This window comes from Vigna unguiculata, chromosome 2 (genome assembly GCF_004118075.2).
Source record: "Vigna unguiculata cultivar IT97K-499-35 chromosome 2, ASM411807v1, whole genome shotgun sequence".
NCBI lineage: Eukaryota > Viridiplantae > Streptophyta > Magnoliopsida > Fabales > Fabaceae > Vigna > Vigna unguiculata.
In genome coordinates, this window is record NC_040280.1 from 28,488,310 (window position 1) to 28,507,733 (window position 19,424).

Consider the following 19,424-nt stretch of genomic DNA (forward strand, 5'->3'; position numbering starts at 1 on the left):
CTTTTTTTTTCTCTCTCCTAGAAAATCTCTGGGAAAACTTATTTAAATATGTGTTGTACTCATATGAGTATATTTGATTACTATAAAGGACGAGGACAATATTAAATATTGATCATCGAACATTAATTGAATGATACAGATGAAGAAAATAACGTATCCAAACATTTAGTAATTATATGATCACTAATCAATTTTTAGATTTTACAATTTACATATAGACGTTAAAGGTAGTTACTTCCCTGATCAGTTTCACATTCTTTAATTTCAAAAATAAAATCCAAATCACACAATGCTGGCAATGGTATGAATGAGTATGATGAAGCCTTTTAACGTAAAGAAGAAGAGAGTCTCTTTGACAAATCGCGATTTAATTTTTTCTATATTAGTTAACACACGTGTATTACAACCTGGATTAAGCACTACCAAACTACTAATTATATAACTAGGTTGATTAGATTAAAAGCTAATAATAAAAAGATTAGAAGTGTATTACATTACACTGATACATTGAAAAAGTTGGTGACAGAAAATGAACATAGGAACGTGAATTTTTCTGAAAAACCAAAACTGTTGCGATGAAAAATTTGAAGAAAAATGTGAATTAAAATTGATTAGAGAGGAAAAATGAAGTGAAGTGAGTAGTGGTGGGAGAGTGGAATGCAAGAAAAGAAGGCATTAAGGAAGAGCATGGTGGGGACGTGTCCATTCATCCCTTTAATTGAAGGAAGCGAGGATGAGAGAGTGACATCACCAATCATTCCGAGATACTCAAAACAACTCTCAATACTCTTTTCTCTCAAATTTTCAAATCCACTTTCATGCTTCTATTCTCTTTCTCTTCCCAAAATTATCGCTCCAATCTGCATTCTACATTCCCAATTCCTGCATAATGGGTAAAGGTGCCGGTTGTTTTCCCAGCAAGAATAGGCCACCGCCGGTTGCCGACCACTCTCCTACTCCCTCCGCCCAGCCTCCCTCGCTACCGCCCAACGCCCGCGCGAGTCAACCCGACGCGCCACCACGGGAAGACACTGCGCGTTCGTCGTCGCTCCCCAGGGATGCGAAATTGAAGATCTTCATCGTCTTCTATTCGATGTACGGACACGTGGAGGGGCTGGCGAAGAGGTTGAAGCGAGGCGTCGATGGCGTGGAAGGTGTGGAAGGGGTTTTGTATAGGGTTCCGGAGACATTGCCGATTGAGGTGCTGAATCAGATGCGGGCGCCGCCAAAAGACGACTCCATACCGGAGATTGCGCCTGAGGATTTGGAGGCGGCGGATGGGTTGCTGTTTGGGTTTCCGACGAGGTATGGCGCCATGGCTTCGCAGATGAAGGCTTTCTTTGACTCCACTGGGAATTTGTGGAAGGGGCAGAAGCTTGCCGGGAAACCCGCAGGGTTCTTTGTCAGCACTGGGACTCAAGGAGGAGGCCAAGAAACTACTGCGTAAGATTTTTTTTTTTCTTTTTTTCATTTTTAGTTTCTTGTTGGTTCTTTGTTTTGTGAATGACAGTTCTATTTGGACCTTAATTGAGGGATGCCATTTGTATTGCCTAAATTTTACAGATTGTATGGAGAAATGAGTTAGTACAATCTTTTCAATGCATTAATTGATGTCTAAGACATTGATTTCTTAAGGAGAGAGAAAGAGAGAAAATTAGAGAGAGAATGCTATTGGTTTATGGGATTATCTAGGAGGTTCATTTTCAAGATGAGTGATGTTTTTCAGTTTCTGGTGTTTAATTTATGAGGAGCTTTCTTCAGGTGTCTCAAACAGTTATCTTAGGTTTTCATCTGCTCAATTGTTGAGAAAATGTGACTCAAGAAAGTCTCATTGTACTCTTTTATTTGTGTATTTATGGTTCATTCTTCATCTAGATTGTCAAGTACCAGCTCGATGAATTCTCAGTCATAACGTAGGGATGTTTTCTAAATTCAAAAGGTTGTTACATAAAGTTCAGGGTAATATGCAGATTGCAGTGCTTGCTAAGGAAAAAAACACATTGTGGCAAACTTTTTTTTTTTTGAAAGCAAATAAGTCAAAATTGAATGTGAATTTGTGCAAAGGTATTGATGATAGACATTGCATATTCTTCTTTACACGAAACAGATTTTATTGCACTTGATGATGGAAGTTACAGTAGTTTCTTAGATAATATTGGTTGAAAAGGCACATAAAAAAAATTACTTAGTTTTGTGCCTTTTTATTGCAGTTGGACGGCAATCACTCAGCTGGCACATCATGGAATGCTTTTTGTTCCGATTGGATATACATTTGGACCAGGAATGTTCAACATGGAATTCATCAGAGGTGGTTCTCCATATGGTGCTGGAGTGTTTGCCGGTGATGGCACAAGAGAGCCAAGTGAAACAGAGCTAGCTCTTGCAGAGCATCAGGGCAAGTATATGGCTGTTGTAGTGAAGAGGCTGGCCAAGTCATGATAGTGTTTTCATGATTTCATTCTATTCTTGTTCGTGTATTTGTATTTTTTTGACCTTTCTTTGTTGTCAAATTGGTTCTGGCATTTTTACCATTGCATTGTGAGGAGGAATGGCAGCTCTGTTCCACTATTGATTCTATTTGGATTGGGGATTCCCATGTTGTTCTGGGTCTGCATTGTTTCTGGAAGCTGTAGATGTTGATAGAGTTACGTCACATAATATTGTGAATTTGTGTATCTTTTTTTTTTTTCAATTCTTTCTGTGTGCCTCTTTTATACATGAATGTGTATTATGACTTGGATAATAAAATTCTTATAAACTCGGGATCTTTTAGACTGGATAATAATTTATTTGCTTTGAATTTGTTCACATATTGCTAATTCACCATCACCATATTGCTAACAAACTTTTTCTCACTAACTGGTATGAGTTATATGAATCCAGTGAACCATAATCTTCTACTGAGATGTAGACAAACCCTTGTAAAACATAAAGAAAAAACTTCAGATCAAATATGCACCTGGGAGAGTGGAAAGGAGAAAGAAGACAAATATAAGAAAAAAAATAGTTCTTTGGATCAAATGAAAGTAAAAATAAATTTATACAAAGTTTCTAAATGATTTAATTGACATGAGAGATTTTTATTTTGTATATTAAAATAGATAGAAAATAATTTAATTTATTGAATTATTATTTTAATATTTTGTTTGTATTAATTTTATTATAATAGAAAAAGGTAAATAATGATAATAATAATAATTAATTATATATTGTGAGGAAAGTTTAAACTGTAAAAGTGTTTTGTTTTACGCTTTTTTATAATTTTTAGTTCTCAATTGGTATGTTTTTTTTTTTCATTTCTTATCTTTCCCTGCTTAAAAATAAACAGGTAGTGTTATTATTTCTATGATTTTTCTTATTTATATTGTCATGTAATTCATTTTGATTATGTTACTAGATATTAATTCTTGTTAGACCGCTCCGAGATTTTTTTTTAGTTTACATCAAATAAGAAGATTTACTCAATAAGAAGATTTGAAAATACAAATTTTAATTGTTTGTATCTCATTATTAACACTGAACGGTGTGTATTGTTTACCATAACAGATGTTATATTTGCATCATGCATAACTGAGCCATAATTAATTATGTGTTTATTATAATAAATTATGCATATATATATATATAATAATAATAATAATAATAATATAATTATTTTAAATTAACCTTAAGAAAACAAATATAAGAATATTTTAATAAATGATTAAATTAAATATTTAATTATTTTCTTTTAACTCGTATCAATCACTTCATTTTCCATATTTTCAATCATCTTTTACTCAATTTGTTTAGACCAAACAACTAGATTGTCTCCTCTTTTCTTCCTCTTCTTGACAGCTGTACGGTTGATCACAGAAAGCTGGAGATGCGAACAAACGTGATTTTTGGACCTGATTTATTATACGGTGATAGATGGTTGCACAAAATCACAAACACATGTAGACCCACAGATTTCGGATTTATGCACCCCAGTCCTTTTACTCTTTCTTTATAGGTTATTCCCCTTTCTCCAACCTACTTCATATTTTAGTCCTTTTAATGCAATTCATTTATCTTTTTCACTGAAGGTTGCGTCATGTAGCTTCAATTAATCACTCTGCCACTACTCTCTCCAGTAAATTGAATACCAACCATATTAAGAAATAAGATCTTGTCCTCCACAAATCACCTAAATGGATTCTGATTCATTCATGTAACTGTAAACAACTAGTAACTAGTAATATCGTAGGATATTTATAAGTATTTGGATAATCTTCTTTATTAATATTTCTATACAAAAATAAAAAAATATTTTAATAAACTAAACTAACTTACAAAAGTATAATTTTAGTGAAATTATAACATTTACAAATCAACTCACAGATATGTTACCCATAACTTCAAAATGCTATTTTTTATTTTATTTTGAAGTGTTTAGGTATGATATCTTAAACATTTTAATCTTAGGCAGTATCCTATCAGAGTCAGACATTCAAAACTTCATCATTGATCGATTTTGTTTCCAATATTTCTCATACACATTAAACATTTATTATTTTAAATTTTAAATTATATTATATTTTTAAATTATAATACCTTTCAACTTAAACTATTGAAATATCACCGCGGTTACGAGTTTGTTACACTATTTTTAAATTTAAAGTAAATCCTTTTTTATTTTATGTTCTATCAAATCTATTATCTATACAAATATGATTGTTATAATATTCTCAAATTTAGATGAAATGAAGTATTATTTTAATATTAATTTAGTTATTACAAGTATGACAAATTTACTTTGTAGTGATGTGTGACATAATTTGTTAAAAAAAATCACATTAATAAAATAATATTAAATTATTTTTCAAAATATAATTTTGTTTATTGTAGTATGTGAAATCCATAATTTTGATCTTTATTTTTTATAATTTGAATCTTGATATTTTACATTTACAAAATCTACAACATTACAAACTGTACAAAACACTGAGAACAAAATCATAATTAAGAAAAAAGAAAAGGCATTAGACAATTACCATTTCATAGAAATCTGATGGGTCCCTGATTGATGAGGTGCATACGGCACAATTGCTCTGTATATAAACCCAACCGATCAGAGTTTTGTTGTATCAAAACTTTAAGCAGAGAGATTAAGGAAAATCAATAGAAAGAAAATGGCAGACACACTTTCTGGGTTGAGGTCTTTGATGGCTACTCACTCTCCTCCACTCGATGCCTTAGTTGTACCTTCTGAAGATTATCACCAGGTACATGATCCTATCCCTGTAATGTTATTAGATCCAAAATGTTCACTATTTTCGATTATTTCCTCTAATACCTTCGATCTTTCCTCTTTAACTTGATATCTCTTTTGCTATGATGTTTTGACTTTGCAGAGCGAATACGTATCTGCACGAGACAAGCGCCGCGAATTCGTTTCCGGCTTCACTGGAAGCGCTGGTTAGTCTCTATCTTTCCGTTCGGCTTTGCAGAGCTAATCGATGTATTTCAGTTCTGCTTTATTTCTTTATTGTAGTAGCTTCCTTCAGTTTAGTTTAGGGTTTAGGTTTCGTCCTATTTTCGTTTCACTGCCATAGGAGGTTCAATGTTTCGCAGCATAATCGTGAGAATTGTTTCTATAATCTTTATACAGAATTACGGTTTTTTCTGTTGTCGTGTCTTCATTTTTTTTTTTTTTAATGAAATTCAGGCTTAGCACTTGTAACAAAGAATGAAGCGCTGCTTTGGACGGATGGGAGATATTTTTTGCAGGCTAGCCAAGAGCTTAGTGCTCAGTGGAAACTAATGCGTATTGGTGAAGATCCTGCTGTAGATATCTGGATAGCTGATGTGAGTGACCTTGCATTAGATAAAAATATATATATGTGGGAATTCTTTATGGTGTACAATATGCATACGGAATGGTGGGTGATGTTTGTACAATATCTGTAAAAACCTTAGTTTCATTATATAAATATACACACAACACACATATATTTGTTTTCAAACAGATGTCAAAATCAGTAAATTGAAGGTGGATCATGCATCGTGCACTCCAAGCACTAAACACTCATCTTTTTCCCCCATTGTTGATCAAGTAAATGATAAGAGTAAAACTTTGGCATATTATTATTTACCCACGACGTGATAGCATTTGGAATTATTGGCTTAGTAAATTTATAACCCGGCACTTACCACTTGTATATTCTTTATATCTTCATCAGGTTGTAGCTGTTATCAATAAGCTTAAAAATATGAAGTATTTATACTTAAAAATCCTTTCTTATTATGAAAGACATTTCTATTTAGTTCTGGCTGTCTGGTTTGCATTACGCACCATACAATCTATATTACTCACATTTGATTAATTTATCATCATGTCTAAAACTGGCAGGAGGAAGCTATAATTTGGTTTACATCCCCATCTCAGCATTAACCATTACAGAAACACGTTTTCATAATTTACACATCTAGGCAGCCTAACAGCGTGTAATTATGTATTGTTTAGGAAGAGCTGACTTAGCCTGCACTTGCATTAGCACTCTTAAAAGTAGAGGTTGGACGCAATTTAGAGAAATTATACTGTTTGAAAATTTCAACATTGTATTTATCAAGCCAAAACCTAAACCTACTCTTTTTGTGAACGATGATAATATACCAGATCAGTCTTGCCATGTCCATGAATTGCTTCTGAGCAAATCATTTTCTATTCATGTTTCATAACAAGGATGTATGTATTATTTTACTGTGGTATATTTATAATGACGAGTCTTTCCTTTCACTAGAACTTGCCAAAAGAGGCATTTATTGGGGTTGACCCTTGGTGCATTTCAATTGATACTGCTCAAAGATGGGAGCGAGCTTTTTCCGAAAAACATCAGAAGCTAGTTCAAACCACAAAAAATTTGGTAGATGAAGTTTGGATAAATCGACCGCAGGCAGAGATTAATGCTGTTATTGTACATCCACTGAAATTCGCAGGTCGCTCTGTTGCAGATAAGTTAAAAGATTTGAGAAAAAGGCTTCTGCAGGAGCAAGCCCGCGGTATAATTTTCACAGCACTTGATGAAGTAAGTGCATCCTCTTGATACACTGTTACATCATCTTTTCCCTTGACACAAATGTTCTCTGAGTTTGTGGATATTTTATTCTGCATTCAATTTTCATACCTTTTAATTCTTGAATTTGTAACTTTATTTTAAATTTTAAATAACGTGGCTACAATACAGGTTGCGTGGTTGTATAATATTCGTGGAAGTGATGTGGCTTACTGTCCTGTTGTTCATGCATTTGCTATTGTGACAGCCAATTCTGCTTTCATTTATGTGGACAAGCGAAAGGTTTCCGTTGAGGTCAGTTTGAGTAATTTCTGTGTATCAGCTATGAATGTATTCCAGACCTTGTATGCTATAGCTCTCCATCTATAAGTTTAAAATATCTTTTAGAAATGCTTATGTAAGAACTTATGCAAATTTGCTTATAGATAAACCAATCAAAGCTTATCTTATGAAGGAGAAACTAAATTTATTTTTGTTATTTTATTTAACCAATTTTAGCTTATGGGAGAAACTCTTTCTAGTTTTTCTTATTCTACTGTCCTAGAAGTGCACGTGTAGAAGATTATTCAAACATGCTTTATATCAAGTTAATATGTGTATATGGTACCAAAAACATGATAAACAATTACTTTGCTCCTGTTTGTTTATATAATCTATTCAGAAGGCTCAATACTTCTCATCTTAGCTAATCAAAATGTACATTTCATGGTCAAATTATATCAAGTTTTATTTACATTGAAGTATTAATATAGGTCTATTTGGACAGTATTACTTTGGCTGATGATCTATTTATCCTGACATTGGGAGAGGGAAATTTAGAGAAACGAAAACTCAATCAAAAATTGTGATTTGTGCCAGGTTCAAGCTCATTTAGTGGAGAATGAAATTGAAATTCGAGACTATACAGCTGTAAGCTCTGATGTGACGTTGCTTGCAACTGATGATCTTGATACTGTATCTACGGTCAAGAGAGTAAATGGTGGACATCAAGCAGAAAAAAATAGCAACAACCTCATATGGGCTGATTCTGGTTCATGCTGTTACGCACTGTATGCAAAGTTGAACCCTGATACAGTTCTGTTGCAGCAATCACCTTTGGCCCTTGCAAAAGCTTTAAAGGTTGTATACTTTTATAATCTTAACAAAGATCTTTGGCTTTTGGTGCATCTCAGAAGTTTAGTGTGGACCTTTTTCAAACCAACCTCGCACAAAAATTTAGGAAGTGTGAATTGGATTCATATGTAAGGATGAATATATGCAGGATTGCTAACAGATTTTGTCACTTCATTTTATTATTTTAGAAGGAAATTGAGAAAAATAAGCATCAGCAGTTGATTAAATAAAAAATTACATTTTGGAATTTTCACCCATTTCAGCACTTGAAACATAGCTTATTTTTTTATTACCAATACTTTTAGAACCCGGTGGAATTGGATGGGTTAAAAAAGGCACATATTCGCGATGGTGCAGCGGTCGTGCAATATCTTGTCTGGCTGGATAAGAAGGTTTGCATATTTGGATTCTATGTCTCAATATGTTCATTTTTTGGATTCTAAGTTTTAATTTTTGTATTTCTCATTTCAATTTATTCTGAGGCGTCAGATAATGATACACAAGCTTGGTTCAATGTGCAGATGCAGGATGTTTATGGAGCTTCTGGGTACTTTTTGGAAAAGGAATCTGCAAAAAAGGAGAAGCAGCTGTAAGTTTCTTCTCAAGAACTATACTCACCTCTAACATGCTTATTATAATATACATTTGTGGAAGCTGGGATAAGGTTGACAAGTTCGTTTATTTCTGAACGGGGAAAATCATATCAGATGAAAATTTTCTCTATAAAAGTTCTGGCAAAACTAACATCGTGAAATAAGTTATTTTGACCTTTGTTAAAGTAGGTTTTAAAAGATCATTGAAAATGTTGAGAGGCTGGGCATATCTTTCATAGTAATTAGCTTCCTGTGCATCAGTAAAAAGCTAAATCATAAGGTGACTTATAGATCTTTGTTTTAACTTTGGCAGGCAGTCCTTGAAATTGACTGAGGTGACTGTAAGTGACCAGCTTGAAAGTTTCCGAGCATCCAAAGAGGTGGAGCTAACTAAACAACTAAGTATTTATTTGGATAAGCTTTTCTTAGAAGGTTTTGTACTAAAAAAAAGGATACCTATGGTTCCTAAAAATGTGCATTGCCCTCAATCCATTTTTAAGGCTTGGTTATGCACTATACTATATGTTCCTCCCTAGAATCTGATCAACCCACTGTATGCATGGTAATGACTGACCTTTTCAAGCATTTCTGCATATAAGCTGGACTTAAAATGTTGACCTGTTGGGTATGCACATGTAGGAAATAGGAATCACATTTTTTTTGTTCGCAGCTTCATTTTCTTGAGCACATAAAGCCATGAATTTGAACGGAATGAAAATAATAACAGAAATTCTTTCTTTCCCGAACACTTAATGTAACATGAATCCTGAGTTATTTTACCCCTATTTTCAGAATTTCAAAGGATTGAGTTTCCCCACTACTTCGTCTGTTGGCCCAATGTAACATGAATCCTAAGTTTTCTTACCCCTATTTTCAGAATTTCAAAGGATTGAGTTTCCCCACTATTTCGTCTGTTGGCCCAAATGCAGCTATCATTCATTATGGTCCAAAGGCTGAAGCATGTGCTGAACTTGATCCAGACAAAATTTATCTCTTTGATTCTGGAGCCCAGGTCTGTCTTATAATGAACAACTTGCAGCATGGTCATTTATTGTGAATTTTGTTCTTTTCACGTTTTGCAATCCTGATCTCTACCGTTGTATACTGATAACTGGTGGTTTCTCTGAAGTATCTAGATGGAACAACAGATATTACACGAACAGTTCATTTTGGCAAACCTTCAACTCATGAAAAAGCATGTTATACAGCTGTATGTGCCTTTTTTCTCTTTGCTGTTTTTGCAAGTTACTTAGTTTCGAAACTATAAGTACAAACCATTCACGCATTGTTTTATGTCTGGAAATAGAAAGGAAGAAAATAGGATTGAAGTACCAAATTTCCAAAGTTTCTTAGAGATGGAGAAATAAGGAGGGAACCTATTTTTTGTTGGACCTTGAAGAAAAAAAACTTCCCTCCCAAATTGATCGGGGAGTGGGAGAAGATCTCACTTGTTCAATTTTTCTTTTGTTTTAGCTTCTTAAAATATAAATAATTTATATATTGTAAAAGTAATTGAATAAAAATCAGTTTCTACTGTTTTCCAAGTGATAATGGTTTAGATCTCTGCTGAATTGGCTAACACTGTTATACCGTCATACTAGAAACTGATGAACATTATTTTTTCGTGTAGGGAGCATAATAATGTGTTCAAATGTAGGGTCCGAAGTAATATAGGGGCCCAATTTTTAATTTGACCATCGTTGAATTTCAAGTTTCTGTCCCTTAATAGAAGTGGACTTGACATTGAGAGCAAATTTTAAAATTATTCATTTTCCTTTGTTAAACGTTTTTCTGGTCAAGGAAATGTGTCTTTATTAAAGTTTAGTATTTTGTAAGTTACTCTATTAGTCAGTAATCAGATCATACAATCATATTTTGATGTCATCCACTTTTTTTTAAGTTGCCTCATTTGCTAAACTTTTTGCAGGTCCTAAAGGGTCACATTGCTCTTGGAAATGCTAGATTTCCTAATGGGACTAATGGTATAAATAAATAACCAATTTGTGTCAAATTCTATGATTATAATTGAGCAAGTTTTCATCTCACATACAATAACCTTGCAAATTTTTTCGTTTCTTTGAATTAATTTTAGGGCATGCTCTTGACATTCTTGCCCGAATTCCTTTGTGGAAAGATGGTCTTGATTATCGACACGGTACTGGTCATGGAATTGGGTCCTATCTCAATGTTCACGAAGGTATTAAGGAACTATCGGTATTTCTTTCTCTTTTGCTTATTTTGATTCCATATTCTAGTTTTCTCCTTTGCTCCAAGTCAGTACAAAATGAGAATTAAATTAATGTAATATAAATTTTGCAGGACCTCACCTGATCAGTTTCAGACCACAGGCTCGAAATGTACCGTTGCAATCTTCCATGACTGTTACAGATGGTTAGTATCATTATATCATAGCAGACCATGAAATTGTGATCACCACATTATTAGTATTATGGTATTTGATTGTTCTGAAGTACTTTCAATTTATTTACTGGTCATTTCAAAGACCATAATTGTTCGATTGTAATTGAATGCACGTTATAAATGACGCATCGAATTTGTTTTTCCAGAACCTGGTTACTACGAGGATGGAGAGTTTGGAATAAGATTGGAGAATGTGCTTATTGTCAAAGAGGCTGATACAAAATTCAATTTTGGTGATAAAGGTTACTTATCTTTTGAGCACATTACCTGGGTAAGTCCAAATACGTGTACTTGTTTTCTTTAATTTATTTCCGTGGGATGTTTATTTTGAAATATGTTGCACTTCGCTCAATTATTCCATTCGTCAGATTTTAATTCAACTGAACTAATTAGTGCTTTAAGCAATTTTGTGATTGTTGTTGTTGTTTTAGGATGATGCTTATACTAGAACTCTGTTATAATTGTTAGCTTTATTACAATTGATCGCATCAAATCTTTTTTTGATGTTTAAAACTCTGCAACATTTTATTTTCCTTTTAAATTATATTGCCAGTCAACTTTTTATTTTAATGAATCAGCGTATAGTTCATCAATGTTACCTATCTCTGAACCTTAGGCTGGTAGTTTGACCTTGGGTATTGTATAATTTAATTTAAAACCGCAGAATTTTCCTTGATTGCAAAACTGGTGGTATTTAAGTAATTCAACTGTCGGTTACTGACAATATAATACTATTTGTTATTGTGGTATTTTCATAAATGTTTGATGTTTCTTTTCCAGGCACCATATCAATCGAAGTTGATTGACCTGAAACTTTTAAGTCCTGAGGAGATTAATTGGGTGAACTCGTATCACTCCACATGTAGAGATATTCTAGCGCCATATTTGGATGAAGTTGAAAAAGGTTGGCTGAAGAAAGCTACTGAACCAATAGGTGCATGAGCTGCGTTTGGGGTTGGAAAGTTAATAACTTACGTTGCTTCATGGCCATTGTCTTCCGTATCCTATTAACTGTAATCTAAATTGGATCATGTACTCAAAAATCATAAACTTCTAGTACAGATCAAAGTCTACGAAAGTTCATTCTTCGATACCTTCTTGCTCCAGGGCTCGTAATTGGATTTAACCATTTTTACGGCGAATCATAGCTTTTCTGGGCACATACAACATTCTTACATAGTTATTCAAACGATGAAAATTTACAGAGGAAAGTTTCTTGATCCCAATAACATTTTCAAATAATACAGAACCCTTGATGCAAATGAAAAGTTTTACAACATCATGTGATAGTTTTTGTAAGAGAACATGATAGTTCTTCTTGTAGACTAGAACAGATGTTGAACACTTTCATCTTGATCCATAAAGAAGTTTTGGTAATCTTTATGTTAATGAAAACGGTGATTTTTATCTTTTTTCTTTCAAAAATGTCATTGATTTCTGGGTAACTGATTTTATTTGGACATTTTAGGCTTTTAAATGTACTCTAAGTTAAATTGATAAATCAATTCTAATCTATTAAATAAAAATTAAGCTTTTAAATTGTTTTTCGTGGGTTCTGAAGAATTCCATTCACTCGATTTAATCAAGAAATCTAATTTAACTTATCACCTAATCAATAAAAGTAGGTTTATTAGTTTACAAGGTCAATTAAAACATAATTAATCATTAATAGATTACACGAGTTAATCCAGAGAAGTAACTAAACAAACATGAACGCAAGCCTTATATAATCAAATATAGAGTTGAAATCTTCAGATCTTTGTAACTTTAAGGAAGCATTGCATCACTTAGCAACGATATTCTCATACAACCACCGCAAAATAATTAGATTAAATATAATGTCCGTATTCAATAAAAAAGACATTCTGTCAGAATTTAAAAATTATATTTAAATTTTTTATTGTTTTTTTATTTGTTACCTGTTTATATTAGGAAGAACACCTCTCCCTTTTTTAATAAAAAACTATTAGTATTAGAAAATAACCAAAGCAATTAAATTTAAAAAAAAAATAAAGATATGTTACAAAAACCTTTTATAAATATTCTTTTCGATTATAAACGAAGATGAAAGCGTCCATTTCTAGTTGGTGCAAGGTACGCAACTCCAACTCTTCAACGCCATTGTCCGTCATTGAATTCCCTGCAAGCCAAACACAAATTGCACTCTCTGTACAACCATATAATTTATGGTTTTAGACCATAATTGAGATGGTAAGGCATGAAAAGACCGTAAGCAAATAAAAAAAGTTAAAGATTATTAATTAAAGTAAATTGATTATTTTATTTAAAAATTTTCTAATCAAATAGTTTTTATTTTCTTTCAATTACTTAAGTCCGATTTTTTTTGTTATCTTATCTTTTTTCTTTTTTCTAAACATATATGCTTCTTCTCTTTTTAGTTCTTCCTCCTCCGCTAAGTATAAATAGTATGTAGAATACAAATATCTTTTAGTTTATGGAAATGTAAAATACTTCACATATTTAAGTCTATTTAATAAAAAAAAAACCCAACAACGAAAGAAAGAAAGAGAGATATGGTGACAAAAAGAGAAGAAAAATAGAAAGAAAATAAGAGATAAAAGTTCCCTCAAGCAAGGAAATTTGGGTTTTGCCGTGCATTTTCAATTTTTTTCTTCAGTTTTAAGAGAAAAAGTCTGAACAATATAACCCCATGAATTTGAATAGTTTCATGCTAATTCATGCTAACTAAACAAGTTTCCCTTTTCTATTTCTTCACAGTTCTCTTTTGTTTATTTTTCCATGTTATCAAACCATGCACGAGTAATAGTATGCCTATATCTCAATCGTAAGGCAAGCAAGTAAACTTCCCATTTTTTATTCCATTTTCTTTTAAGGAGGGTTTGAATGTCCTTGTATACTCTAATAAAATAACACATAAAAAATAATACTTGTTCACTCTCTTATTTCTGATCATGAAATAGATCCTAGTAGTACACCAGAAGAGCTGTACCCATCGAGATCGTATAAAAAAGACAAAATTAATTTTAGGGTTTAAATATTCGTTAATTTTAACCATGGGATAAAAAATTAATCAAACAATTTTATTATTGAAATATTATTTTATATCTATTATATTTATATTCATCAAATCATTTACGAATTTTCATAATTTTATCTTTAAATTCTTTTATTTTTATCTCTTCATCTCTTAAAATAAACGATGTCATTTTCTCTTATACATTCCATCAAATCCATTAACTCAACTTAGTGTCCCTCAAATACATATTCTTAGAAAAGAGTGTTAGAAAATACACCACTATTATTTGGATTCGTGATGAAAAAATATAATAAATATCCTTTGAAATTTAAAATTTCTGTCATTTTTTGTTTAAAAATCATTTTAAAAAATTAGAGAAAAAAATTTCAATTTATACTAATTTTAATTTTAAATAATGTTAAACTATTAAATTTACTGAAACATATAATAATTGGTTATATAATTAAAAATATAAATTTGTGAAAACAGCATTCACTGATTTAGTCCAAGAGAGCTTGCTATACTCTTCTTCTCTAAGAACCCAGAAGAAGAAAAAGGGAATTTTTTCAACAAAATCACAGAGTCTTTGTAAGTCTTCTTCTTCTTCTTATTCTTTCAATTTTTCATTTTTAAAGAAAGCGTGTTGTTATAATATTTGACTCTTCTTTCTCTTTTTGGATTATTCAAACACTTACAATTTGTATTATCATTTTTCTACAATTGTGTTCAACAACGACTTTTCTCTAATAAAGTTTGTTGTACATATTCATATAACAAAATAATGAAAAACAAAAGCAGACTGAAAAAACAAGTCTATAATTATATTACGCCTAAATATAATAAAAGCAAAAATATTATTTCTTCTTATGTGTATCTTGGACTTTAACCTCCCTTATAACTCTATTCAGTTTTATTTTATTTTATTAAATTATAATTTTGAAAAGTGTTTTCAGAACTGTAAAAAACTGATTAAACATATTTTTAAATATGTTTGAAAATAATGTTTGAATGATATGAGGGTTTGTCTGAATGTTTTAGTTTATGAAAAAAAAAAAAGTCCTGATGTATTCAGTCTTGGATGAAAATTGACTACTTGAAATTTAGCAACTTGAGAGACCCCTGTGGATAACTAGTGCATGAAACACAGATCTATTTAGGCGGCTATTTTTTACAATTATTTACGTATTTTTACTTTTATTAAACAAATGACTTGTAAACAACGACCTACCATTGATTATTTAAGGATTCAAACATTAAAGAGCTAGATAATAATAATTTTTTTAATTTTATGTTAGATAAGAAAAACTGTCTTTCTTAATTTAGTTATAATTATGTAGTTTTTATACGGATAAGGTATTTTCTTTTAAAAAGATAAACATATAATAAAATATAAATACAAAATTTAATTCATCTTACATACAAAATAAAAAACTCATTTTTATTTAAAATGACAACGGCCTCAAATAAAGCAAATTAACTTCAATATATATACATCTAATTCAAATAATTTACTTTTTCTTTATGTCAACTTAAAACATAGTAAATAAAAATATTGAATATTAAATATTTATATCAAGAATCATTTTGGAGAGTTCTGTTATTTTTATATATATATCATTGTGTAGTTATAAAAATATCATCACTTATCATAACACAAACCGAAAAAGATAAATTATTAATTCAAAAACTTGTTTGAGAATATGATTACCTATCATTTAAAAATAAAAGATTATTTTCCTAAGAAAAAAAAAAGTTGATCGTGTTTTGTTCCCACTTGAACAATAGTAACATAAAGTCAGAAAAGTTTTTCCACGAGAGAGAGAGAGAGAGAAATTATTGTCATTTTTGCTTGAGGTAAAAACTTTGAATGATAAGAGATTTGGCCCACTTATCATTTATGATGTCAGTTGAGTAATGTCAACTGTTTGTTTGATGGAAAATATCAACACCAAAAGACATGCATCAGAGATACAGTACGTTATGAAAATTATACTTTTATTTCTATTTTTTTTATTTATTAATATAAGTCACTGATTCTTTAAAAAAAATTAATAATACATTAATAATAATCCACGTTATTTCATCAGAAATTAAAAATTAAGAATCAAATGAGGAGAGTGATATAATTGTTTACGTTAACAAGAGACCTTAAACTTCGAATTCTAAAATTGAGATAATTGCGAAACAGTGTTACATAGAGATTGAAGACTGGAAAATACTCGAAGTGAAGTGGCAGGCTGAGGGAAGTTTTGCATCAGAAGCTTGCACATGAACTTCACACTCTTTCCTCATTTCACAAAGTGAATGATGAGAAGAACCAAACATACACAACGCTTTTTCTCCGCTCAGTTTCAGCTCCTTCACTTTCTTCCTCATGCCAACACCTTCTTCATCCACCATCACTCTTCTCACCACCTCCGCTACCTGTTTCCTTCCCACAACTCCTCCGCCCTCCTCCGCCACTCGCACCGCCACCCCAAGCTCCTCCGACACCATGAAAGCATTCATCTTCTGCTCAGCGTAAAGCGGCCACGCCACCATAGGAACGCCGTTCCGCACGCTCTCCAAAACGGAATTCCAACCGCAGTGCGTCACGAAACCCCCCGTCGCAGGATGTTGCAGGATCTCCGCCTGCGGGGCCCACATGGGGACCACAACCCCCATTCCCTCCGTCCTTTTCACAAACCCTTCCGGCAAGTAACTCATTGCAGCATCAACGCCACTCGCCACGTCGAAAAACGCGCCACTCGAGTCATCTTCGCAAGGTGGTCGCACCACCCAAACAAACCTCTGCTGGCTCAGCTCTAACCCCAACGCCACCTCCATCATTTGGTTCGCCGACATTGTCCCACCGCTCCCGAACGACACGTAAATCACCGACTCAGCCGGTTGCTCGTCCAGCCATTGCAAAACCCCAACCTTCTTTCCACCGTCCGGTTTCTTCTCCGCGCTTCTCACCAACGGTCCAACCGCGTACACCTCTCCCTTCGTAAACCGTCCCAAAACCCCATTCTCTCTCAGCGCCTTCGTCGCAGCGGGCTCCAGATCTTGCCACGTGTTCATCAAAATTCCATCAGCGGCTACGATCTGCTTTGCCGATCCAAGGTAACTCTCGTACATCGCCTCTCCCGGAGATAAAAACGGTTCAAGCGTGTCCCCGAACCGGACCGGTGTGCAGCCGGGAATCGAAAGTGGTTCGCGGCTTTCAGCGTGTGTTTCCATAATTTTCTTGTCCGTGTCCGAAAAATAAACTGTAACCGCAGAGAACCAGGCGCTGGTGGCGAAGTAAACGTAGGTTAGCATGCCGAGGTCACGTGCCATGGGCAAAGCTTGAAGACCGAAGATGTCAACGATAAGAGCTGAAGGAGGAGGAAATTTGTTGTTGGATGTGACGGAGGAGCGTAGAAATGGAAGGGACTCGAGCATGGTTAACTTGATTCGTACTGCTAAGGGAGGATTGGATGGTAGTTTGTTGGAGACGTCGATGGGAGGAACATGGACGATGTTGAGGGAACTAAGGTTGGATGTCTGTCGGAGAATCTGAGAGGTTGTGGTTGCGGAATCGGTGGTGACGACGAAGATGGTGACGTGGAAGGAGTGGTGTGTGAGGAGGCGCTTGCCTAGCTCCACCATTGGAATTATGTGTCCCATGCCGGGACTTGCCACAAGAACTGCATGTGGTTTTGATGCTACCATGTCTCTTTCCATTCAACCTTCCTCACTCTCACCTTCTAATATATATCTTTCCTCCTCTTTTCATTCTCACAACACACTTTTATATACAAATCAACCCTTCAATTTATATCAAAATGTTATAAATATACATAAGGTTTTCTTTCACATATGTTTATCTTCTTCTTTTTTTTTCTTATGAGACGATAGATAAAAATTAAAATAAAAAAAGTATGAATTCACAAATAATGTCATAAAGAAAACAATGTATCTTGTATCAGTATCGGTAATAAAATTTAATAATTAATAGTGTTGATAGATGTAAATTATTAAAATTGTATACATCAACTACATATTGATTTAATTCAAATTATACTAATTTAATCAAAAACATTAAACTCGTTTAACTACACTGTTCTAATTTTGAAAAAACAAATTACGATAACATATGTCTCCATAATAAACAAGTGATAATTTTTTTTTTTTTTATATCATCACATGGTTGATAGCAATTACAAAGTTTTAGATATATTTTTGATAATTTTATAATGTTTGAATATATTATAATTGATATATTGAATCAATCATAAAATTAATGAATAATTATACTAATTTAATCAAAATATTGTTAAAATAATTCGTACATAAAATTAATCAGCAATTATATTATTTTAATTGAAGTTTTATTTAGAAGTTGAGACCAATGGCAACTTAAATACTTGGTCCTTCTTCTACTTTCTAAGTCATCTTTTAATGACAAAGCAGTAATGGAGTTCTATGGATCACTCAGTTGACATAGGATCAGAACATTTACTTTCGTACATCCAATAGTTCCACATCTCTTAGGAGTTGACTCCAAGGATTGTTTAAATATCTCTTTATTCTTCCACCCTCTGAAGGTCGAGGCTCAAAAACGAATACATCAAATGTATTGATTGAATCTAATGATGACGCTCGAAAATATTTCAAAACATTTAATAGTTTCACATTGCTTAGGGATCGAAACCAAAAGAAGTTTAAATACCTCTCCATTTTCCCTCCAACTTTTTCCCTCCAACCAGTGACGAACCTATACATGTATTTGAGTGTGAGCAAATGTTCCCTGATCTTGTTAAAATTATAACTAAATACTTGAAAAAAAAATATTGTGTCTTTTCTAATCCTATATATTTATCCTCACTAATATAGAGTCTTAGATCCGTCTTTTCCTTCAATACTTTTACTTGTTATTTAAAAATGAAACTATTATATCCAAAACATATGTTTTAATGAATTTTTAAATTAATTATATGTAATTCTAAGAATTTTAAAGATTTGTTTTTATTGTCTTGAATTCTTAGTTCTCATAACATTTTTCAAGTTTAGCTAACGTAGATGCTTTTTTTTCATCTTTATCACAAATCTTCCTCCTTCAGAAAAAGAATCAATTATTTTAGTCTTTATCATAATATTTCTAATATAAATTTATCACTTCACACCTATTTAGAAAAAAGATAAAATTTATATTCACAAATCATAATTATCACATTGCAAAACATAACAAAACACATACTTTAATTAAATAAGCAACCATGCATAAACTCAAAACTT

At 32.6% G+C, this 19,424-nt stretch overlaps 3 protein-coding genes across 3 annotated transcripts; 2 read left to right on the forward strand and 1 right to left on the reverse strand.

Moving 5' to 3' along the window:
- Window positions 1-644: 644 nt before the first annotated feature.
- On the forward strand, window positions 645-2,782 carry LOC114169829 (probable NAD(P)H dehydrogenase (quinone) FQR1-like 1). The gene is made up of 2 exons (XM_028055155.1): window positions 645-1,443; window positions 2,211-2,782. The coding sequence occupies exons 1-2, from the start codon at window positions 890-892 to the stop codon at window positions 2,437-2,439; spliced, it is 783 nt and encodes a 260-aa protein (XP_027910956.1). The 5' UTR covers window positions 645-889; the 3' UTR covers window positions 2,440-2,782.
- A 2,223-nt stretch (window positions 2,783-5,005) lies between these two features.
- LOC114173674 (aminopeptidase P1) lies at window positions 5,006-12,311 on the forward strand. Its single transcript, XM_028058191.1, has 16 exons — window positions 5,006-5,246; window positions 5,376-5,439; window positions 5,690-5,829; window positions 6,765-7,049; window positions 7,209-7,331; window positions 7,896-8,156; window positions 8,456-8,542; window positions 8,672-8,739; window positions 9,057-9,123; window positions 9,621-9,755; window positions 9,873-9,953; window positions 10,671-10,725; window positions 10,836-10,940; window positions 11,063-11,134; window positions 11,311-11,435; window positions 11,945-12,311. Exons 1-16 carry the CDS (start codon window positions 5,154-5,156, stop codon window positions 12,104-12,106), a joined length of 1,923 nt encoding a protein of 640 aa, XP_027913992.1. The 5' UTR covers window positions 5,006-5,153; the 3' UTR covers window positions 12,107-12,311.
- Window positions 12,312-16,238: 3,927 nt separating this feature from the next.
- LOC114173259 (UDP-glycosyltransferase 72E3-like) lies at window positions 16,239-17,949 on the reverse strand. Its single transcript, XM_028057533.1, has one exon. It carries the CDS (start codon window positions 17,868-17,870, stop codon window positions 16,353-16,355), a length of 1,518 nt encoding a protein of 505 aa, XP_027913334.1. The 5' UTR covers window positions 17,871-17,949; the 3' UTR covers window positions 16,239-16,352.
- Window positions 17,950-19,424: the final 1,475 nt, after the last annotated feature.